This window comes from Corapipo altera, unplaced genomic scaffold (assembly GCF_003945725.1).
Source record: "Corapipo altera isolate COAL_440 unplaced genomic scaffold, ASM394572v1 326, whole genome shotgun sequence".
Classification (NCBI taxonomy): domain Eukaryota; kingdom Metazoa; phylum Chordata; class Aves; order Passeriformes; family Pipridae; genus Corapipo; species Corapipo altera.
Window position 1 is genome coordinate 168,837 of NW_020884945.1, and position 23,271 is coordinate 192,107.

Consider the following 23,271-nt stretch of genomic DNA (forward strand, 5'->3'; position numbering starts at 1 on the left):
CCTTAGCAGAACTCAGAAGCCTCAGAGCCCCTATAGCCCTCAACAACCTCATAACCCTGAGAGATCTGAGACCCCACAAACTCCACAGATCTCAAAGCACTCATAGCCCCCAAAGTCCCCATACCCCTCAGAGCCCCCCCCAGCCCTTACAGCCTCCATAGCCCTGAGAGTCCTCACATCCCCCACAGTCTCCAGAGCCTCATAGCCCTTTCAGACCACATAGCCCTGACAGCCCCCATAGCAATCACAGCCCCCATAGCTCTCACAACCCCCATGGCCCTCAAAACCCCATATCCCTCACAGCCCATACAGCCGTCACAGTTCCCACAGCCCTCACAGCTCTCAGAACCCTCACAGCCCCCAGAAACCTCAAAGCCCCAGAGCCCCTAGAGCCCTCAAAGCACTCCCAACCCTCACTGCCATCACAGCTCCTATAGACCTCACTGAAACCATAGCCCTCAGAGTCCATAACCATCACAGTTCCTATAGCCTTCACAGCACCCATAAACACCACAGCTCTTATAGCCCTCACAGCCCATATAGCACTCACAGCTCCTATAACCCTTACAGCCTTCATAGCCTTCACAAACCCCACAGCCACCACAGCCCTTACAGTCCCCACAACGCTCACAGACCCTATAGACCCCAACAGCTTCGTGTCGTGGGGGGAAGTGGAAGGCTTAGACCAAGTTTATTGGAGAAGCCTTCTCGTTGAGCTACGCTTTGTACTTCGAGCACCACCGATGATGCGCCCTGGGGCAGCAGCGGCGTCTCCTTTACAGGCAGGCGGCACCGACAACAGCCCTGCAGTGCCGGTCCCGCGGTGCCAGTCCCGGTGGTCCCGCGGTGCCGCCTGCGGGGGAAGCCACGCCGCACAGCTGCAGTTCCACAGCTTGGTCAGCGCATGGCAGCAGGGAGCGGGCTGAATGGAAGTGGCATTTTTTTGCTTTCTGGCTGCTCAGTCTGTGCATCGCAGGACAGTCTGAGCACCAGTGCGAGCATCATGCAAGTCCCTGGAGGTGCTGCTGCTCTGAACCCGTGCAGCTTCCAGAGGGAGCAGCACAGGGAGACACAAGGGATGGGGACATAGGTGGTGTCACAGGCATTCAGCTTTCCCAAGGACATCATGTTGTCAGAACACACTTATCTGCAGACACTTCATGAGGCTCAACCACATTTTGCCACAGACACTTGATGAAGCCAATAAAAGATGCCAATTTTCCAATTGTGCACGTCCGTGCCTGGTCCATCTTGGCAGACAGATGCCAGCAGGCAGAGCAGGAGAGCCTCTGTGCTCTTCTTCTCCACGTCAAGCAGAAGTTGTGTCTCTTACTGTGCCTCTGGCACTCCAGCTCCCAACCACTGGGGCCTCCACTGGCATTGCTCCACCAGTGCCCATGTCCACCTGGACGTGGCAGCCCCTTCCTGAACAGTGTCCAGGCACACCATGCCCTTCCCCACAGTGCCTCCTGAGTAGCTGCTGGCACAGCTGGCACAGCCCAGCTGGCAGAACTGCCCTTGCTGCCCACCCCTGCCCACCTTGGCCTCCAGGGCCGTTCCCATGGCTGCTCCCGTGGCTCCTGCAGGGCATCTGCCCATGCCCAGGCCAGTGCTCAGGGACCCCAGCAGCCCATTCCCCTTTCCTTTAGTCCCTCCCAAGAGCTCCAGCATCAGCACTGCCACCCCCAGCACAGGAGCCTCCTCTCCTGGCTGCTGGCACCCTGCACCTCAACAGAAAAGGCACCAAAGAGCAGCCTGTGAGGGGCCCCCCAGGGCACAGCTGCCAGCCAGGCCTGGGACACTGAGCACCAGCACCCTTGGAGCCACCACGCCCTTCTCTCTGCTCAGCCCCAGGGCCAGGGCAATCCCCAGGGCATCCCCAAGGGCCTCAAGCTGACCTGGCACCACTGGTTACAGCCCAGCTGGCTCTCCCCAGTCCCCAGATCCTCCAGCACATCCCTGCAACATCCAGGAACATTTGTGCCAACACCTTCTCGGGGACAGAGCAGCCTGAAGGCTCTCCCACCCCTCCTCCTTGCCTTTCTGGAAGATGGCTCTGGCAGTTGCAGAGATCACCAGGAGTCCCCCCAGAGCAGCAGGCCCTTCTGGAGAGCACAGCAGGGCCTGGCACTGGCAGCACAGCTCCCCCCAGCCGTGGGACACTCCCCAGCCAGTCACACAGCCATGTGGTAAACGGTTTAATTAACACACTGACAGCACCAGCGCCAGCCCAAGCTGGACTTCACCCGCTGCTCTGCTTGGCTGCCAGTCTCTTGTCTCTCTCTTCAGCAATGGTCAGGCGGATGCCCTTTCCACGGGGCAGGGAGATCCATGGCTTGTTGCCCTGCAGCAAGGGAGAAAGAAGCCACATCACACCAGGAAACATGGACAGCAGCAGAGCTCTCTCTCTCAGGGGGAAAGCAGCAGAAGCCCACCACTGCCCATGCTGGGCCAGCTACACACGGCTGTGGCACTGGCCCAGCAGAAGCCAATTAGGAAGGTGCAAAAGATGCACAGGTTTACAGCTGCCTCCTTCAGTCACATCCATGAAGGATGCACTTCAGCCAAAACCAAAATGCTGTTCCTCTCCAACCTGGACAGAGTTCATCAGGGATGGCAAAACAGCAGAGGGGCACTCAGTCAGGGCAGCTGCCCAGGTAATACCAAGGTCTGAGCACTCCTCAGCCCCCCAGCTCTCAGGTTTCAAAAACCACAGGGCTGCTGCTTCTTGAAAATGTCTCCATTAATAAATTTGCAGATGCTTCCCCTTCACAGAACAGGCAGAAATACAAGGAGCTGAGCCAGAACTGAGGCCAGCACTGGAGCTTCACTGTGTGGGAAGGCAGCTGCCTAAGGAGAAACCAAGGCTCTCTGCCTCAGCCAGCAGCCCCTCACAAGAGGAGAGAACTCCCCAGCTGGTGTCCCCACGGGCTTACCTTGCCAATAACGAAGATGTTGGAGAGCCTGGTGGCAAAGCTGTTGCCGTTGGCATCTTTCACATGGACCACGTCAAACGACCCGGGGTGTCTCTCCCGGTTGGTGATCACCCCAATACGGCCCAAGTTGGCACCACCAGTCACCATGCACAGGTTACCTGGGTGAGGGAATACAGGTGTGACAAGAGCTGGCACCAGATGCTGTGGGAGAAGCCCTTCCCACCTGGGCTCTCGGCCCATACCAAACATTTCCCACCACCTTCTCAGTTCTGCCAGCACCAAGGAGGCATTCCCATCTCATCCATGCTGGCACTGCCCACAGCTCTGTGACTGAAACCTTCTCCCACCACAAAGACACAGGACTGTCCCTATGGCTGCCCAGAGCTTGTCACGCACAGCCCCACAAGCGCCAGGCTCAAGCACCTCCCTGCCAGCTGGCTGCTTCTCCCTGGTGCCTCAGAACACCCCAAGTCCCTACACCAATGCCTCCCACTGCCAGCACACAGGAGGAATCCCTGCTCCAGCTCCAGGTGGAGATGCCCCTGGGAAACAACCCCTTTCCCAAAGCTGACACCACTGCCTCTGTACTTTAGAGCAGATATGCCTGGTATGGGGATGGGTACAGCACTTCACATGGGATGCAAGACCTACCTGTGTCAAACTTGATGAAGTCTGTGATCTTGCCCGTCTCCAGGTCAATCTGGACCGTGTCATTCACCTTGATGAGGGGGTCAGGATAGCGGATAGTGCGGGCATCGTGGGTGACCAGGTGAGGGATTCCTTTGGTGCCCACGAAGATCTTCCTCACCTTGCACAGCTTGTACTGCAAACAAAACCCAGCACTGCTCAGCTGAGGCAGCTCAGCAGCCCACGGACCAGGGGACTCTTGTCCCCCAGAGAGCCACCAGCCACAGCAGGACACCCAGACACTGCAGGGCTCACAACACGAGTCCAGGCAGCGATTTGCCCAGCTCCCTGCCCAAGTAATGCCTCTCCAACAGCTGCCACTGCAGCTCTGCTACAGCTCCACCAGAAAACACCTCTGCTGTGGGAGCAGCTGCCCACCTTGGGCTTCAGCCTCTGCACAAACACGGGCTGCACTTTCCCGGGGAAAGCCTTCACCAGGGCAGGTCCCTCATTTTACCCTGAAGCCTGTGGGCACACAGCAGAGCCTGCATTTCTCCAGTGCCCAAGAGAGGTCTGTATTCTCTCCTCCAGGGCACTCTGATTTCCCTGCTGCCTGTCATCCCCAACTCCCTCACAGCCACTCATGGGCCAACACAGAGTGGCAGTCACAGGCAAAAGCACATCACAGGGGGTGCAGAGGTCCCAAACCACACCACAGGCAGCTCTAGCACAACCAGCTCTGCCCTCCACATTGTCGTGTGCCTGCATGGCCTGCCCCAAGGAAGCAGAGCAGTCTCACAGCTCAGGCACAACAACATGCCTGGGTTGAGGAAACACATGCAGGAGTTGCTCCCCAGGACCCAGGGTGAGAAGGCAGTTTTATTAAGACTTCCATAACTGACCCAAGAAAGATTTCAAGGCTTTTACACCACAGGCAGTTTCACGTTTCTGATTACTGTTAGCTGGCAAAGCCAAGGCCCACTCCCACCCCAAAGCTCCCTGTGCAGGTGACCTGGTCCATGCCAGCAGCATCATCTCCAGCACCAGACAATGCACCTGCAGCCATCTGGGAGCTGCTCTCGTGTCACCAAGAGACCTCCCCCCGCCAGCGGCTTCACCCCAACCCTGAAGGCCCCAATCTTCTCAAGTGCAGCACGGCCTCAGCTGTCAGGGAAGAGAGACAACAGCTCTCATTCAGGAGATGCCAAAGAGGAAGCCCTGCCCCAGCCAAACCCAACTGGGCCCACACTCACACCAAGCCCCTCACCTTGGCCTCCTCAGCTGTGATGCGGTGAACAGCAAACCGGCCCTTGGTGTCATACACCAGGCGGAAATGCTCGCCTGTCTTCTCGATGCTGATGACATCTGATTGCAGAGAGGGAAATAAATCAGCTCATCACCCAAGACTTTTAACTCACGTTTAAAAAGAGCCAGGGACTGCTGAAAAACGCTTCGGATGTGAATGACAAGGTTGGGATCTCCCCCTGACCACAGGCTCACATCCTTTGCTGTGATAAGACTGCAAAACAGCAAAAACTGCCCGATGGTGGGATCTGAACAGCAATTTACACAGCTCAAGCATGCAGTTACAGCCTACAGGTATCTGGCTTTGGCAGTCATTGCAGTGCACAACTCCAAACTATATAACAACTGCTTATACATATTTTTTTCTTCAGCTCCACCAGGGAAATACCCTTCCCCTCCAAATCATGCCAGCCCAATAAAACATGCCCCCTGCCAGTGCAGAGCTGCCCCAGGTCCTGCCCCAGCCCCGCTCACCCATGAAGCCTGCAGGGTAGGTGATGTCGGTGCGGACTTTGCCATCGATCTTGATGAACCTCTGCATGCAGATCTTCTTCACCTCGTCCCCTGTCAGGGCATACTTCAGCCGGTTGCGCAGGAAGATGATGAGGGGAAGGCACTCCCTCAGCTTGTGAGGGCCTGTTGATGGACGGGGTGCCTGCGGGCAGAAACCCTCTGCTGGGGGCTCAAGCAGCACCGACCACCCCCAGAGGAGGAACCCGAGGGTAGAGGTCCAGAGTGCAGCTGCCACACAGGCAGCAACCGGACACAGCTTCCTGTTCTTGGCATTCTCAGCAGTTTCCCCCGTGTCCTGCCAGCCTCATAGAGCTGCCCCCGACACAGCACAACCACTTATGTCACCCCAGCGACGGGAAAGCGCAACAGGCAAGTTAAAAGAGAGCAGCCGACGACCCCACCACCGCACCCTCTTCAAACAGGGGAAACACGAATGCTGTTCACAAAGCCCCTAACAGCGAACAGCCCCCGAGCTGCCCAACTGCCCAAGCTCACCAGCGACCGAGCACCTCCCCTGATGCGACCCCAACCCCGACCCCGTCCCGCACTCACGAAGACGCCCGTCAGCTTGTCCAGCATCCAGTGCTTGGGCGCAGCCACGCGCTTCAGATGCTTCTTGGGGCCGCGGGCCTACAGGACGGGACGTGTTACGGGGTGATGCACTAAGGGCCGCCGCCATCGCGGGGCCCTCCCAGCCGCCCCTCCCCGGCCCCCTCAGCCTCCCGCACCCCGAGCCCCGGCGCGGGGCTCCCTCCCGCGCCTCTTGCCCCGGGCTGGGGCGGCCGCGGCCCGCGGGGAGCAGCGGATGGCGGCGGATGAGGGCGGGGAGCGGCCGCGCCGCGCTCTCACCATGGCTGCGCTCCGCCGGGAAAAGGCCGCGCTTCCGGCCCGCCCCGCCTCGGCACAACGCGGCAACGGCGGCGGGCGGCGCCCCCTGGCGGCCCGGAGGACCAGCGCCGCCTGCGGGGTGACGGGGAGGGCGAGAGGGATCCGAGGGGGACACCGCGATCGGGGACACCCAGCTCGGGGACACCGCGATCGGGGACACCCAGCTCGGAGACATCGCGCTGGGGGACACCGCGATCGAAGACACTGCGCTCGGGACACCCTGCTCGAGGACACCAAGCTCGGGGACATCGCGCTTGTGTCGGGGGACACCCTGCTCGAGCACACCGCGCTCGTGTCGGGACGCACGGGGGAGGATGACCGGCTCCTTCCCGGTCCTCGCTGGTGTTCCCCACGTTGTGCCCCTGCGGTTTGGGACAGTGTGAGTGCGTCGGGACCTGAGCCAGCGGTGACACCTGTGACGATCCACTGCCGTCCTCTCGCCCGCAGCCCCTCACGGGGCGGACCAGGAACCCCACGCAGCCCCCCCAAAACCGACTCCGGGCCTAAACACCTGCTACCGAAGGCATTTGGGAGGGTCAGTGGTCCCGGCTGCGCCCCCCAGGGAGGCAGACGTGTCCCCCCAGCTTTCCGGAGTCCCCGGGACAGCCCCAGACCCCCGCGTCCCGCCAGGCAGCCCAGTGCAGCGGCCCCACGGCAATGCTCCCGCAGCGAGTGGGACAGAGGTCCCATTCCCGCGGGGACATCACCGAGGTGGCACCTCTGGTACTGTCACTGTAATCCGAGAGCAGGCTCAGGAGCTGCGGGGGGCAGACCCTCCTTTCACCCGGGGCCGCTTCCCACAGTGTCCTCCACGGAGATGGACAAGGAAAGGGGCACAGCCAGGACGGAACAATCCTCCCAGATTTTATTACACAGCAGCCTGGCCCAGCGTGACGCCCGCGTTTTGGGGGGCGGGCAGAGCGACCGCAGCCCCTCCTCCTGCCCCTTCCCACCCTCGGCCGGGCCCCGAGCGCTCTGTGCGCCCGCAGCACCGGCCCGTGGGGCAGCCGGGGCGCTGCCCGCGCCTAGCGGCACCGGACCACGGGGTCCCGGTGGGTGGGGTGAGGCGGGAGCTCCCCGCCCCAGCTGGAGCCCTCCAGCCTCAGCAGCCGGCCGGCAGGTTCGCGGGGGGGTCGAACTCGTGGTGGCCGAGCCAGAGCTCCGGCAGCTCGTCCGCCCTGTCGAGGCCAAGCTCCAGCACCAGCGCCCTGAGCACCTCCTCGTCCACCGGGTCCGAGTCGATGATGCCGGGGCGGGCGGGCTGGAGGGGGCGGCTCCCCGCGCCCCGCGGCCCCAGGCCCCGGGCGGGCGGCGAGCGGGGCTCCGTGCGGCGCCGGGCTCGCCCCGAGGTGCGGTGCGGGATGCGGAGCTTCTGCAGGCGCCAGCTGGCCAGGAATTGGGAACCCGCCCGCGGGGCCACAGGGGCGGCGGGGGCAGGCGGAGACTCCGGCAGCATCACCGCCACCTCGAGGTCCTTCGTGCCCCGGGGAGGGGATTGTGGAGAGCTCATCTCCGGGCTCTGCGGGGGTGCTCCGGCGAGGTATCCAGACGGGGAGGGAGGCTGGAGGGGCAGCCCGGTCGCACTTGCCTAGGTGGCCCCACACCCCGGGGGCAGCCGCCGCCGTCTGATTTATAGCGGCCAGTGAAGCTGGGCCGTCGGGCGAGCCGGACGGGCAGGGAGGGGCGGACGGGGCGGGACAGCCCAGGGGGGCGGTGCTGGCACCTCCTGCCCCTCTGGACCCCGGCCGGCCCCCGTGTCCCGCCCTTCCAGGCTGGGTTCCTCTGTGTCCTCCCGGTCTGGGATGGGACCCCACCTGGTGTCCCCCTGTCCAGGCTGGAACACACTTGTAACACCTGTAGGGAACAACAGTGGGGTTCAGGTGGTGGCAGGGCTGCCAGGGCAACGAGGACTGGTGACCTCAGCCAGCTGGAGAAGGGATTTGGGTGTGAGGGGGCTGTTTGTGGGGGCCCTGGGAGCACCCTCTGAGCCTCTGTCCCACCTTTTGCACTTTTCTTGTTTTGCACCGAGTTGAGCTCCAATTGTCTCTCCACATTCGGAGACGTGGATGGGGATGGCAGAGGGGGTGCCTTACCCCATGGCTCAGTTTTCTCAGCTGTCTGTGGGTGGGCAACCTGCCTACAGGTCTCCCTGCACCTCACCTAAAGCCCATTTAGTACTGCAATGCTTGACACTTGTGGGGTTTCCTATTGTTTATTTTCCCAGTTCTGTTCCTGAAGCAGCTCCCACAGCTCACAGGGCAGTCTGCCTGGTGCAGGGACAGAGCATGTGGGGCCCTGAGGCTGGTCAGAGGAGGCAGCTGGCCAGCTTCTCTGCTCTCTCCTTCCTCACTTTTCCCCTGGCTGAACAGTCCCCAGGACACTGGAACCCTTTGCTGTGCTGGTGGCAGCACCAGACTCCTGCCAGCAGTCACCACACAAGACTGGTCTCTCCCCATCACACCACACCACAGCAGGTGCCAAGGGTACATGGAAGCAGAGAAGGGGGTCAGGAGTCATGGGAGCCACATCCTGCTGAACTCCCTCCACACCAGATTTCCTGTTGTTTCAAGCGGCAGAGAAAAACAAGAGAGCAAAACAAAGGCAAGGCCAGGCTGGGAGCCCCCTCATCTTGCTATTTATTCCAGCGTAATCTAAATAAAGCCACAGGAAATATGCTTTCCCACAGTGACTGGACATGTTAAAAAAATCCCAGCACAACAAAAGCTCCGTGGGCCAGGTCAATGAGGGGACAAGAGCAGCAGAGGCCAGGCTCTGTGGCCTGAGGCATCTGCCCCGGATACTTCTGTACCTGTTTACCTGTTCCCTTGCTTAGATGCCTTGTGGCCACTGAGGTTCATCCAAGATCTCCTGGGATAGGAGCTGCCACACTGAATCTCCCTCCACACTCTGGAGAGGATCCCCAGGGTCTGGCCCCTCTGCACAGGATTTCAGGAACCCACCCATGGCCTTGCAGGGTGGGGGGGGATGCTGTGGAAAAGAGCACTGGCAAGGCAGGGTGGGTGCAGGAAGAAAGAAAAGGGCTGGAGGAATATTTCAAACATTTTATTTAAAAAAAATTCCCAGTTAAAAACACAGTGGCTGTGCCTTTCTGTGGGTAAGAGACACAGCCTGTGCCCCAGGCTGGCCCTCGGCTCTGCTTCCCGGGCAGGCAGCTCCGAGGCTGTGCCCCTACCAGGAAGGTAACGTGGCTCTGGGCTCCAGCTGGGGAGGGCTTGGAGCTCTGAGCAGCCTCTCTCTTAAAAAAACATTTAAAATCAGTTGTGAGAACAAACTCTATGGTGTTAAAAAAGGAAAGGGGAAGGAGCAAGGGAGGCTCTGCCGGCACTGGAAGGCTGTGGCTGGAGGGCCCACACTCCTGCCTGGGGAGAGCCACAGTGCTCGTGACCTGCAGCAGCTTTTCTTCTTAAAAGAGAAAAAAAATTAACCAACCAACAGTAATTTCTTCCAAACTTTCCCTGCAGCCAGAAATTTCACCAGTTGCTCAGGTAAATACGCTGTCTTCCCCATGGGAAATGCTCTTGCAGAAACTGAGCCTTCCTCCTCTGCTAAACAACATGCTTCAGATTCCCTGCAAATAAAAGGAAGCGGGAGAGGTTTCACCTTATTTTAAGAGTTTTTTTACAGTGAGAACAATCACTGGAGTAAACTCCACAGGGACATGGTAGAGGCCTCAGTGTCAGAAGGTTTCAAGATGTGACTGGACAGAGTGCTAGATAATCTTGTCTAGCCTCCCTTTCCCACAAAAAGGTCGGACCAGGTGATCTTTGAAGTCCTTTAGAGCCTGGGCTGTTCCATGATTCCAGTAAGGACAAGGCCCTGTGCTCCTCTGCCCAGCTAGAGGGCATGGCTACAGGGACCCACAGCTCTGTATCACCAACCCTGAGAATCCCAAGGGAAGTAGGAGGCAGATGACTCCGTGCACTAATGAGCAGCCAAGTGAACAGGGTTCATCTTTCTAGTCAGTGAGAAAGACTCCAGTGAGCTCTTCTGAAGCCCTCTCTAAAAGGACCTGGAAGCACAAAGCAGGAGTGTTGGCTTGGACAACTCACCTTTGATAGAGTTCAGAATTTCTTGAATTCTCTGTGGCTCGTTGCGGTCTGGTCTGCAGCTTGGGGTGATCTCCAGCACGTAATCAGGACCATACTCTGTGAAGAACTGGAGGGAAGAGGAGGGGAGAGTCAGCAGAGAGGCCTCTGGTGGCTGAGGCTGGGGGCAGGGTTCTCTGTGGGTACCTGTTTGGAAAAAGGCAAAAAACAGTTTCTCCAGCTGAGGGCCACATGTGGCTTCACGACATCAAGGTGGTGCTTTTGCAGTGTCTGTGCCCACCTGGAGTTTTCAACCACTTGGGAAGTTCAAGGGCTTGGGAAGCAGAGCCCAATGGTGCAGCCAAAAGCAGCCAAGTGTCTATCCCAGTGTTTAATTTGGGAAAGCTGTTGACATTCATTTTACACATGATTAACCTGACTTTTTAGTCAACAAAATTCAAGTGCTACCTCTTCTACTGAAAAATGCCAGACCTGACAACAAGTACTATGCCAACAGCAAAAAATTAGGCGTCTTACAGAAGTCCACATTTTGTTCCTGATTTTAGGACAAACAGTTCACTGGTGGAACCTGCTGTGATGGGACCATGACTCATGGCACCATCAGCACTGGATGTTCAAGGAATTCTACGCTGGTCTTTCCAGACATCCTCAGACTATTTAAACACCATTACACTGATGCTCAGTCAGATGTTTCTGGGTCTCCAAACCACAGCTGTCTTGTTTTCAAGCCCTTCTCTACAAACTCATGGACAAAAAAAAAAAAAAAAAAGACCAAAAGACCTCCAGGTTTCTGAATACTGTCTTTCTTTCATAGTAACTGGATTTCAAGACCTGGAGCTGTCAAGAACATCCCCAAGCCCCTCAAGGCTTTAGGAGAAGCAAAGTGCTGAATAAGACTGTGTGGAATTTGGCCCATCATTACTAAAAGAGTTTGCCAGACCTGGAGACTGATGGAACAGCACAGCCCAGACACCTCACAGCCAGTGCTTCAGCAACAATCTGTCCCAGGCCACAAACTCTCAGGAGTTTCCTTCAGGAGGTGAGCAGAGCCCTGTGGCTGGACAGCAGGAAAGCAGTGGTGGGACTGCCTTTAAGCTGCTCACAGTCAGGAATTCAGCACTGATCTCAAAAAGCTGGCAGCTCAGTTTCCATGTTTCGTGTTAATCAGAATGGGAATTCCTATTTAAAGCAAAGAAAACATGAAATCAGGAAGTACCAACCTTTGTTCCTGTGCACAGGCACTGATAAGCTATTAAACCACTAGTGGTTCTTTGCCAGAAGCAGCAGGAAAAAAGCCCTGGGAATCTGACAAAAAGACATCAACCCTGTGTGCACACAAATCCATCCACATACAGTGAAAGCTCATGCTGCCTCCCCTTCAATTACTCCCTAGCTGTGTAAATATTTCATTCCCAGTGGCCTCCAAACCTCTTCCTTCATGGCTTTTCCCCCCACCAAACCTGCTTCCACCAGTTTACCTTAAAAATGCCAACAGCAAAATGCAGGGAGCCTGGAGCATCACATGGGAAGGTTACAGAGGCTAAAATATACTCATGAGAATGACTCTAAAATATGCCAAACCATTCAGCTATACTTTCTCTGGGAGATTCTGTTGGGAAGCTCTGTAGGATTAATGCAAGGTGAAGATGTCTCATCCTTAATCATAGAGAACAGGCTGCATCTCAAAGTGCTGGCCTGGAACCTGCACTAGCCAGGTAAGGAACAATGTTACCTTGGACTGCTTCCATCTACAGGAAAAAAAAAAAGCCTTCTCTAAATACAGTGACTCATGGAGCGAGAGAAGGGAACAGAAGAATTCCCATCAAAGTGAAGTGAATACATACTCATGCACTTCTTCCCCTGAAAATCTGAGGCTTGTAAGGTTTAAGCATATTTGTCAAGTCAAAAATCCAGGAGCAGACATAGGATTCTGGAGTAATCATGGCAAAGCACTGCCTGACATCTGACTGCTCTCTGTCATGCTCTGATGCAAGATGAGCCCATTAGAAAAGACAGAAAGTGGATTTTAGGATCAGTAAATGTCAGAGCAAGATGGGCTATGGCTCACAAGGACAATGTTTAAGTATTATTTGAAACTGTCCTCCAAAAAACATTCCAACCATCTTACTGCCTTTTGCTCTGACCCCTGTGAGAGGCAGACTTGCCTTTGTTTACACAGGGCTTTCCTGGTTCACTCTGAGGCTTTTCAAACAGAGCCAAGTATGGATGTGTCCCTCTCCATGTTTCAGAGGAAGAGCTGGAATGCAGGCAGGCAGTAGGAGGGCCCCAAATCCAGTGCACAGCACACAAACACCCACAAGGGAAGGCAGCTGCACCCTGGGCATTGAACTGCTTCATGGAGTTTGCCTTCTCCACAAGAGTCACCCAGCAAACATCTGGACAAGCACTCCCATGGCATCTTAGCATGAAGAGCCCCAGACCACACCTCTGCTGTTCTCAGCTGGATGTTGAGTGTGTGGGGCCATGTGCTGCCCATCGTGCAGAGGCTACTGAACCATGTTCTTGTGCCCCTGAACAGCACAGAGGTCTCAGGAAAGCAGGCAGGGAGCTGCACCAGCACACTGTCACTGTGCACTCCACAGTGACCTCCGCCCATACCTAAAGCATCAGGATTTCTTGTTTCCTTATTACAGGCATCCTATCCCAGTTTCTTATTACAGAGGCATCTCCCTCTGCTAAGGACCTATGTGCATGTGCCACTGGATATGGGTATTTCTGACTCTGTTGTGTCCCAAAGCCTGGTTCAGCAGCAGGAGAGACTGATACCTATATATCACAGCCTCCATCAGAAATCCTACTTGTTTTGGTGCTCCTGAGAAGCAGAAGGTTCCTACACTTGGAGGAACACTCTCTCTTTGGAAAGATGCACAACATGATCCACTACAAGCTGGTCCATACTGGCACAGAGTGTGCATATCCCCTTAAGGGTGAGAGGGTGCTGGATCTCAAACTCCTGCTTTTGGTGTGCCAACACCTGGGCCATTCCTCCCCAGAACACAGAGCAATGTGTTGAACCACAGCCCCAAGGTGGGAGGGCTTCCCAGGTCCCTGGCAGGGTAGTCTTCCAAGAAACTCTTCCATGAGTTTCATCAACCAACTGGCATTCCCATGTCAGGGGAAACAGATTCACTAGAGAGAAATTAATTCACACTGTCCAGCCCCACTCAAGACATGAAAAGCACCAGCACTGGCACTGAGACAGCACCTGGCCCCACAGCCAAAGCTTCAAAGCTGCACCTGGTCCTTTCTGTATGTTGATAAAAGCAGGGTTAAAATTCAAAGCCTTGAGAAAGGCAAAAGTGTGTGCACATCCTAAAGAACTCTTTGAGCAACTGGTGGCTCCCTCCACCCATCCTCTCTGTAACCAGAGACTGAAGTTTATTGGTTCCTGAGATCCCTCACAGAACACTGCAGCCTCTGCTTTTGGGCACAAGCACCCACCATGCTGCTGGGATAGGGTGGTATTGTTACAGGAGTGTCTCCACAAAACAGGACTAAGTGGCAAGGATGCTGTGTGGGTTATTAGGTGGAATGACTGGCTCTTCTGCAAGGAGAAGGGAGGGTTTTTCACAGCATTACCTCGTGATCGGGGATCTCCGAGGACAGTGTTCTCCCAAGGATCACCCCAGTCAAGTACGTCCAGCAGCGAGCTGTGTTGGCAAGGTTGTAACCTCCTGTTTCCAGCAAGAATTGGGATTTTGAGGGGGAAGAGTGGGGAAAGGGAAGAGAGAGGGAGAGATTTTAGTGGAAGGAACAAACTGTGGAGGCAATGTGCACCGTTCACATGAACTCAGCTTATTTCATCCACTCAAGCTGTGCCCAAAATCTGCATTTTGCACCTGCTAGCTACATGAGGCCAGATCCAAATGACACTGTGTGCAAGAGCAGACCTCTCAAACTGAACCCCAGTTACACCTGGTGGGGCAGAGGTCGGTCCTTCAGCCACCATCTCAGACCCAGCATGAGCTCCCAGCCCCATGTGCTGGACTCTCTCCTGGCAACAAGGAGAGGTGCCCACATGTAGCAGGGGAGGGAAGTGCAAGGGCTGCAGCAGAAACAGGGGCTTCCTGCTTTTTAATGCCAGCCTTAGACCCAAAAACCAAAATACACAAGAAACTCAGGTAAGGTTTTTTTTCAGGAAAGATAACTAGAATAGTAAAGAGAGACAAACACATTGACAAGACAGGGAGACCATATTTTTCAACATTCCCTTCTGTTTGGGTTGGTTGTTGTGGGGGCTTTTCCTGCTTTTTTTTTAACTCCTTCCTCACTTCCCACTTCAAATGCTTCCACACTCTGCAGTGGTGGGACACTGCTTTGGTATTTTCAAGAGTGACAAATAGTTGTCCCTCATTTTTTGACCAAAGTTTTGGGGTTTTTTGTCTGAAAGGTGACATCCCCAGCATACCCACAGACAGGCCACAGCAGGATTGAACACTCAACCTTTCCAAAACAAAGAGCATCAGGCACATCAAATTTTAGGTGTAACATGCTATACCTGATTTCCCCCATCTCAAAAAGGACAGCAGCTAAAGCTGATCCGGCTCCAGGCATGGAGCTCTCCCTGGCACACAGTGGCTTTTGTTGTTCTGAAATGCTCTGTTACAAAAAGCCTGTCCTGTGCTCTCCCCACTGGACAGGCAGCTGGTTATGCAGCACACCAGAAATAAGTCCACCTTAGCTTTCACTGGGTATCAGAGCCCTGCTGTACTTTGCAGGCAGCCAGTCCTTGTCCCAAGCCCCTGCTTGAATCTAAATGAAACCATTCATTGCCAGGTGCCCAAAGTAGGTTTGGGAACATAGTGCTCACTTTTAAAGAGAAGCACTGGAAGGCTGATCAGCAGAGATGGGAATCAGAGGTGCCACTGAGAAGTCACAATCAGTTTGTCGGCCTTTCCTCTTCTCCAGAGGAGCCATGCAGCTTTTAATAAGATGTGAGAGTCAGGATTGAGACTTTCACCTATCAGTATCAAGGATTTCAGGTGTGAGGACACAGTACTGTACCATGGCATGCCCTCCTGACACTGCCCAGCAGTCACCCTGCTAAACCCTGGGCAGTGCCGAGCCCAAGGACGGGCACCCGAGGAAGGGTCGTGGGAGGACAAACGTATTTCTCTGAGACCAGCAGGACACACTCACCTCCTCCCAGCACGAGAGTCGCTAGCTGCCACTGCAGGACATACTTGAGGCACTTGCCCACTCCCTCGGGTGTCATGTTGAAGGAGCACATGGGGTCCCCAGCGATGGTGTCGGCCCCCAGCTGCAGCACGACCGCGTCGGGGTTGAAGGCGGCGTACACCTCCTTCAGCACGCTGTGGAGAGGAGCAGCACTGGGGGTTAATGCCACAGGGATGCTGGTAGCACAGCTCTGGTCCCTCAGATCCACCAGTGCCTCTCAGGGTTTCTGCATTCTCTGCTTCCACCCAGCCTGTACCAGTTACACTCCCTCTGCTCCCAGTTAGCCTTCTGCCCCCACTGCTCTCCCACAGCAAGTTTAGCTCTCAGAGAACTTATCACCAGGCTGATGAAGGCAAAAGCACCACTGATAACGTTGGGGAGGGGGACCTAGTCCTCATCAGCTTATTAGCATCAAACTCCACATTTCCACTGGCTGCTCTTTGGCTGCAAGACAAATCCAGAGGCTTTTCTCCCCTCTGAAGTTGGCGGTGAAGATCAGGCAAAACAACAATCCTGAACTCTCAGACATCTCTCACTGAGACAGGACAAACAGAGGAAAGCTCTGGCTAGGTTCTCATTCTCCTCTCTCTTATGTGGCTCCTGAGGCAAAAACACAAGGAAAAGCTCTGTGCAAGGTGTAGTCAGCCTGCATTGGAGGGATCCCTGTGCTTCAAGCCCACCACGGTTTTGGGAAGCACAGGCAATCACCCTCAGACAAACAGACATCCACAGTCAGGCCCATGACTGCCTCCCAGCCTGGACAGAACTCAAAATCTCAAAATCTCTTTGTAGAAGCTTTGGTTATACACAGCTTGGAATCTAGGCAGGTTATGATGTCCTTCAGCTGTGAATGCATGCAGCAGGTTCCTCCTGACCAGGCTCCTGGTCAGCCCTTTCAGCCCCTAGAGCTGCTTTTTGGAAGCATGTTTCCCGGCAGAAACAGGGCTGTTCTACCCCAGCAGTGGCAAGCATCAACAAGCTAGCAGGAGGCATGGCCTCCACAGGACTGCCCTACAAGTCTGGAGAGGTTTCAGCCCTCAAGTGTTAGAGCTGAGAGGTGGATATGCTACTGTGTCCTGCAGCCTGGTGCTGAGGCTCCTCTCCCCTGGAAAAGAACAAGCCTTGCAGCCCAGTTTTGACAAGGGCAACAGTTTGTGAGGCCCATCACCAGCTGAGTGACAGAGGAGCCTGCCAGGAGGCAGCTCCATCACTGTCACGTGTTCAGCCTTCAGCCTTTCACTCTTCCAGCATGGACAGAGGGTACTTGGAAAACACTTCTAGCTAAGCCCCAAGCATATGTCCCACAGAATGTCAGGATTCAGTGCACTTATTTGAAGGAAAAACATCTAGCCCTAAGTCCACAGCTAAAAAATACTTGTGCCTTCTCAGTCTCTGCTTAGACACACAAGGCTGACCTGTGGCAGAGACTCTTCAGCCACCCACAAATGTCTGTATATTCAGTTTGCTTAAGAAACTAGACAAGACCTCTGAGAACTCTTATGATCCATGCTCTCTGCAATCAAAGGGTGCAAGAGGGGAAGGGGCACGCCTTAAGAAAGGACTGTAATTAAAAGTAGTAAGCTGCATAGTGTCTTATTCTCTAAAATCCCATCCAAGTAAGATGTACTGGAGCAAGAGGGCTTACGTTTCACAGATCTGGTAATACTTCTCATCCTGAATGCCATCTTGAATGGGCACGTTCACGCTGTAATAGCGACCTTTCCCCAGGCCAACATCTGTCACATCACCAGTGCCTGTGCAACAGAAACACCCCAATTACAAGGGAAAGCAGAGGAGCTGCAAGAGAGAGATGTGTGGGATTTCTCAGAAGAGAGCTGGAAGCCAGGACCTTCAGCACACTAGTGGAGAAGTCCACTTGCCACCACCAAGAAAGAAGGGTGGGAGGGACCCAGTTCTCTCCTCTGCCCAGTTCTGCAACGCAGAGTCGAAGGGGCTCTGCCCAGAGCTCAGTCACAACCACAAAGGTGGAAACACCAAACATGTAGCTCCCTGCTCCTTCCTTCTTCTGGGTTGAGAGGAGAGGCAGCAAGACATCTCTTCTGGACAGCAGGGATGGGACTTGTATCACTGGTGAGGCCCCAGCAAAGGCATGAACCAAATGAGCACAAACCTCACATGTTCAACTTGCCTGGAAAAAATCCCGGTGAAAACTTGTGCAGAGAAACAGTCATGACTTTTGAGGTGAAACTAAAGGCATCTTCAACTCCTACCAGGAAAGAAAAAACAGCTTTCATGCACCATTCATATAAATGACAGAGCCTGAACACACAAACAGAGCTGCTTGATAAACATGGGGCAGCAAGCAGAGCAGGAGCAGCATGAGCGAAGCAGAAATGCAGATGTGGCTCCATAAATCCATTCTCGATTCACAGAGACCTGAGTTCAACTGCAGCAAAGGTCACAACTGAAATGAATTTGGCAGGTCTCATGCTAATCAGTACTGAACGGATCTCGATACCTCACGTCAGTGCCCAGGGCAGCAGCACTCGCCTGCGCTGCTCGGCCTGCGAGGCTGGGAGGGGGATCCGAGCAGGGCTGCCTTGGCCAGAGCTTGGCTCTGATTAGAACCAGTGCTACCGGGCTCTCTCGCTTTTTCTCAGTGCTGCTGCGGTTCAACATGCCTTTTCTTTTCCTTAAAGACACATTAAAATAGTGGGGGTGGGGGGAGGGAAAAAGAAGTAACAGGAAACTTAAGAGAAACCAAATGCAGGGAGAAAACGGAGCAAAATGAAACACACCATAAAATTTAGAAGAGCGGGAAATGTTAAATGGTGCTGAAATCGTGGCCCTGAAGGAGAGAGTAGTTTCAGAAAGGCCAGCTCTGGCTTTAGTTTTATAGCATCAAGCCTTCTTTTAAAAGCACCGTTTACTACTGGCTGCTTCCCTCTTGCACTAGAGCATTAAACAATTAAACCCTGTCAGCAACTGCTCTGCCAGGATGGGAGACTAGGACAACACCGTCTGTTGCTTTAGGTACAAGACTCCTGCCCAGACCCTCGAGAGGTCTGAACAGCAGGATCTGAAGGGCAGCTTCATAAAACAGGACAAGGCAGAAATGGATTGAGTGAACTCAACTGCACTGAAAGGAGGCAAAGCCACAGCTGTGGCAGCACATAAAGTTCTGCTGCGCCAACAGGCCTTAACTTCTCCCGTTCCTCCCCCTGGGTCTGTGCAGCTGTGCTGTCTGCAGCATTTGCTGGGCCTTACCATCCCCATGATGCAAATCCAAATCGATATAAAGCACACGGTCAAATTTCTGGCGCAGCCGCAGGATCCCCAGGACGGCATCGTTCAGGTAACAGAAGCCAGAAGCTTCATCCCTGTGAAAACAATGTCCATGACGTTGAACGTTGCCAGTGCAGTCACCACCAGTCTCGCTGCTGACACCCTGACTTTGCAAGTCTCCACCTCACAGGGGCACAGAGGAGGACAAGAACCCAGCTTGCACACCACTGTTACACCTTCAGAGGTCCTCTGCCAGGTCAGAAAAGTCACTGGAGCAAGGAGAGGCATCTGCACATCCATGTTCAAGCTCTCAGGGTTAGACACGGGGTTCATGCAAATTCCTGGGGCTCCCCAGGGACACAGAATAGCACTGTGAAGGCCAGTTGGCTGTGGACAAGGAAGACATACTGTCTTGTCTGCACTGCAGACAGGCCCCATGTTTTGGGAGATGGGGGACACAAGTTAAATAAAACATACATCCATGGAAAATGGGATGGAAACAAATTATTTTACCATTACAGAACCACAGAATTTGGGATCAAAGATCATTATTGATGTTAGAGTTCAGAGCAAACAGCCCCCCATGGAGTGTAGGGAAACCCAAGGTCAATCTTGCACCTTTTCAAACCTCTTATTAAGAAACCAAAAAAGCCATGCAAAACAATTTGGCCAACATGTCGCCACATTCCCATTGTGTTCCAAGCTGCATCAATCATTTGACTCTCCACAGTGCTTCTCCATGGACCTCACAAAATCCCTTCTCACTTGAACTGCCAGAGATAACCAACCATCAAGGAATGGCAGGACATCTGTGAGTATACCTGCTCCAGACCCTCCCTGCAGTCCATGACAGCAACAGCACTGGGCAGTGACCAGCCTCCTCTCAGGCCTCTGCCCTGCCCTCTCTACCTTCTGCCTTCCCTCACACCTTGCCTTCTCTCCCAGCTGGATCGCCGCACCCTGAGGGTTCGCAGGGGAGCCGGGAGCTAGGAAGCGGGGTTCAGACACCAGGTGAGAAAACACAAGGGAAGAGATTGTTTTCTTACTTCTTTGCATGATGCCACCCTCCAGGCCAGTTAATTGCTACCTTGCACTTGCCGTCCAGCAGGCACTGGGCTGCAGTGATGGTGGCTCCTCCCACGGCCGCCGCATACTCAAAGATCCCTTCAGTGGCTGGACAGTCATAACCTGCAGGTAAAAGTCCAGGTAAGAGTCTAGATGTCAGACACAACAGGCCTTTTCCTCCAGGGGAAGCACATTCCTTTTGTTTGAGCCATCTTCTTTAAGTGTGGCTCTGACCTTCTGTTCCAAACACAATGCCAAAGCCATGGCACGAACCCTCACATCAGCTGTCAGCTTTGGACTCACACAGCAGATTCAGGGGGCCTGAGTAGGAATAAAGTTGTGGTGGGTTTGCGTGGTAAGGTGTTCACAGTGAGGGGGCTTCAGGGGTGGCTTCTGTGAGCAGCCACCAGGAGCTGCCCCCATGTTGGACAGAACTCCAGGACAGACCTGCCTCTGGGCAAGGCTGAGCCCATGAGCACTGCGGGCAGAGCCTGTGGGAGAACATATCAAACAAAGGGCAAAAACCATGGTGCAGCACCTGGGAGAGAAGTGAGAGCCTGTGAAAGAAACTACCCTGCAGGCCCCAAAGTCAGCAGGAAAGGAGAGGCAGGAGGTGCTCCAGGCACTGGAGCTCCTGCAGCCCATGGTACAGACCACAATGAGGCAGCTGTGCCCCTGCAGCCCATGGAGGTCCACGATGGAGCAGAGATGGCCCTGCAGCCCCTGGAGGACCCTATGTCCCAGAAGCAGGGGAGTGTGCCTGAACGAAGCTGTAACTCCATGGAAGGGACCCACGCTGCAGCAGGTTTGCTGACAGGACCTGTGACTCTGCAGGGGACCCATGCTGGAACAGCTTATTCCTGACGGACTGACCCCATGGAAAGGGACCCACACTGGAGCAGTTCCTGAAGGACTGGTTCCACGGAAAGGAACCCATGCTGGGGCAGCTTGTTTCTGAAGGGCTGACCCCATAGAAGGGACCCACTCCTGAGCTCGCCACTCTAACTGCAGCTGCAGCAAAAAAAGCATCCTGGTCCTGACACTCAGCTAAGCTCTCGCTGAAGACACACGTCCTTACCCAGTCCATACTCCACAGACTCCGGATGGTCATCATCCCCCTCCTCACTGACCTTCTGCAGGTGCTGCAGGTAAGCATCTGTGTGGAAACTTGCCATCTCCTCCATGGAGGCCACTTTTGGCTTGACTATCCTAGGCAGAGAGGAGGAAGGGAGCATGTCAGGACAAGAGGGCCTAGGGTTTGGCTGGAATGCTCAGCTTTAGCCTTAAACCTAGAAGCCTTCTTTTGGCAGTTACTGTGGTAAAAGCAAACAAAAATCCCCCTTTCTCTCGCACCAGACTGCCACTCCAGTGAGCAAACATCCAGCTGAGCTGGCCTTGACTCCAGTGTGGCACTGCCTGCTATGCCCAGCCCAGGCAAGAACACCTACAGGTGCTGCCTGCACTAACCTTCCTATTTTGCTTCAAGTGTTTTTCCCCCTTTTCTGCATGTTCTCCCAGTATGAGCAATGCCCAATGGATCCAACATTCTGGTTACACACAGAGGCACTAATAGAGGGAAAAGTCCAGTCCCAGCTGCTGCAGCAGGACCCCACCCTGCCAGGTCAGGAGCTGGACAGCACTTCTCAAGTGCTCTGACCTACACCTGCATCAAAGCAGAGACCATTGCTGTTCCCAGCACCTTCCTGGGTTTGGGTGCTTTGCAGTCTGCTTAAACAAATCCTGCAACACACTGAACCCTCTCCAAATCTCAGACACTGGGGGCACACATGGGCAGCACAGTATAGGAAAGAATGGGAAGACCACAGGAAACTCCCAGCTCTAGGCTGGTCCCAGTGCCAGGCATTTCCCAGTCCCTGCCAAGGCAAACAGCCTTTCAGGTCTGCTAGATGATGGCACCTGCAGCCAGGTACCAAGCACACTCTGCAAAATGGCTAGAAAAAAAAATTCTTTTAAAAAAGAAGTCCCAATAGGACTTTCTGGCCCTGCTGAACTGGAGCATGGGATTTTTTTTTTAAGAACATAGGAGAGGCTGAGCTAAGCCTTTTATTCCCTTCATATGCTCCAGTGTCAAAAGCCAAATGAAGCAGGAGGGATCTCACTCTTCTGCCCCAGGTTTCACCTTGTCTTCTCTCCTGAACAGCCCCAAGACCTCAGAAGAGGTCTCCCAGATCAATCACGACACAGCAAAACAACAAGGTCCCTCTCTGTATCAGCGCTGACTGAGCAGTGGATCTGGAGCAGCACCAAGGTTGTCACCCTGCTCCGAGCCCCAAGCCTGGGGGTGACAGACGCTCTGCAGAGAAGGCACGAGAAAAATCTGTGCTCCACCAGACCAGGACAGTAACCACAAATTACACCTTCCACCGTAACCGTGTCCACGTAGCAAAACAAGCATTTTCCTTAGATCCTTAGAAATACACACTGTGGGGGCTCCCTGCCAGCAGGGACAGCGTGAAACCTGAAGTTACTCAGCACCTTCCAAACCTCAGCGGAGAAGAAAACATCCCTTCACAGAAAACGGGAGCACTTACTTCATCTGGTCGAGCAGGCAATACGCCTCAATCAACGAATGCACCATGCTGGCCTAAAGAGAAGAGTACATCTGTGAGAGCAGGAGACACAAGGGCAGCAACCGGGGGCATGGGGGTGGGGGGCCCAAAGAAGGACTCGCAGCCGAGCTGTGACTATGACTCCCTCCAGCAGCGGCTCTCCCGGCACGGCTGGAGCCGGGCAGGGCATCCCGGGGGTGTGTGATGGGCCTCCCGGTGTCCCGGGCAGAGGCACAGCCGGGGAAGGGAAGCGCAGCGCTTCAGTGTCGCTGTCACGGCGCTGCCAGGGGCGGTGTGAGGGCGCAGACGGGTGTCCCCCCCCACACTCTGACCGCACACTCCTCCCGCCGGGGCCGCCCGTTCCCCGCTCCCTCCCGCCCCGCCACCCCCGGCGCGGCGCTGACCCGCTTGGGCACTTTGCAGAGGGAGTCGCAGAGCTCCACGTACTCCGGGCTGTACACGTAGACCGGCGGCGCCGCCGCCATCGAGGCCCACACGGCCGGGGCCGGGGCGCAGAAGCACGGGCGGTTCCGGCCCCGCGGCTCGCCGGGAGCTGTAGGCCCGCCCCGCCGCCCTCCCTCCCTCCCAGCCAGGCCGGGCAAGGACAGGCCGCACACGCTGTTAGAGACGTTTTTATTGGGGCCCCCACGCGGCTCGGGGTGGTGTCTATTATCTAAAAATAATATCTAAATAGTAATTGTCATTAGAAAAGGACTGAGCCCTGCACGCACCGCCCGCCCGGCTTGGGAGGGCCCGAGCCCCGCCGAGCCCCGGCAGCTCCCACCGGGCCCCCCCGAGCCGGAGGAGGAGCCGCGCTGGGGCTCGGCCCTATCAAGGCTCCTCTGCCCGGGGCAG

General features: G+C 55.2%; 3 protein-coding genes across 7 annotated transcripts; all 3 read right to left on the minus strand.

Moving 5' to 3' along the window:
* Nucleotides 1-2,183: 2,183 nt before the first annotated feature.
* RPS4X (ribosomal protein S4 X-linked) lies at nt 2,184-6,288 on the minus strand. Its single transcript, XM_027662328.1, has 7 exons — nt 6,231-6,288; nt 5,934-6,011; nt 5,343-5,523; nt 4,831-4,928; nt 3,588-3,759; nt 2,937-3,094; nt 2,184-2,344 (listed from the first exon to the last, which is right to left on the minus strand). Exons 1-7 carry the CDS (start codon nt 6,231-6,233, stop codon nt 2,243-2,245), a joined length of 792 nt encoding a protein of 263 aa, XP_027518129.1. The 5' UTR covers nt 6,234-6,288; the 3' UTR covers nt 2,184-2,242.
* A 1,083-nt stretch (nt 6,289-7,371) lies between these two features.
* On the minus strand, nt 7,372-7,779 carry LOC113956095 (cbp/p300-interacting transactivator 1-like). Its single transcript, XM_027662291.1, has one exon. It carries the CDS (start codon nt 7,777-7,779, stop codon nt 7,372-7,374), a length of 408 nt encoding a protein of 135 aa, XP_027518092.1.
* A 368-nt stretch (nt 7,780-8,147) lies between these two features.
* HDAC8 (histone deacetylase 8) lies at nt 8,148-22,938 on the minus strand. 5 transcript variants are annotated; one of them, XR_003530755.1, is made up of 12 exons: nt 22,821-22,938; nt 22,399-22,451; nt 20,925-21,055; nt 19,828-19,969; nt 18,764-18,876; nt 17,685-17,762; nt 17,181-17,289; nt 15,497-15,669; nt 13,937-14,031; nt 10,340-10,445; nt 9,720-9,858; nt 8,148-8,826 (listed from the first exon to the last, which is right to left on the minus strand). XR_003530755.1 is itself a non-coding variant. In XM_027662324.1 (11 exons), the coding sequence occupies exons 1-11, from the start codon at nt 22,899-22,901 to the stop codon at nt 9,836-9,838; spliced, it is 1,104 nt and encodes a 367-aa protein (XP_027518125.1). In that variant the 5' UTR covers nt 22,902-22,938; the 3' UTR covers nt 8,883-9,835. The 5 variants fall into 5 exon arrangements, 3 of the variants coding, with proteins under 3 accessions (XP_027518125.1, XP_027518126.1, XP_027518127.1); XM_027662324.1 differs by lacking the exon at nt 8,148-8,826 and having other exon boundaries at nt 8,883-9,858; XM_027662325.1 differs by lacking the exon at nt 8,148-8,826 and having other exon boundaries at nt 8,883-9,858; nt 22,864-22,933.
* Between the last annotated feature and the right edge of the window lie 333 nt (nt 22,939-23,271).

Excerpts from the sequence above, each read along its gene's own strand:
- RPS4X (XM_027662328.1), bottom strand. Across the intron at positions 3,760-4,830 it reads TCACAGCTGAGGAGGCCAAG|TACAAGCTGTGCAAGGTGAG; the intron begins GTGAGGGGCTTG and ends TTTTGTTTGCAG. Across the intron at positions 2,345-2,936 it reads ACATCTTCGTTATTGGCAAG|GGCAACAAGCCATGGATCTC; the intron begins GTAAGCCCGTGG and ends CCCTTGCTGCAG.
- LOC113956095 (XM_027662291.1), bottom strand. The coding sequence starts at position 7,779 with ATGAGCTCTCCACAATCCCCTCCCCGGGGCACGAAGGACCTCGAGGTG.
- HDAC8 (XM_027662324.1), bottom strand. The coding sequence starts at position 22,901 with ATGGCGGCGGCGCCGCCGGTCTACGTGTACAGCCCGGAGTACGTGGAG. Across the intron at positions 19,970-20,924 it reads GTCTGTGGAGTATGGACTGG|GTTATGACTGTCCAGCCACT; the intron begins GTAAGGACGTGT and ends TTTTACCTGCAG. Across the intron at positions 17,290-17,684 it reads TTCACCGGGATTTTTTCCAG|GCACTGGTGATGTGACAGAT; the intron begins GCAAGTTGAACA and ends TCTGTTGCACAG.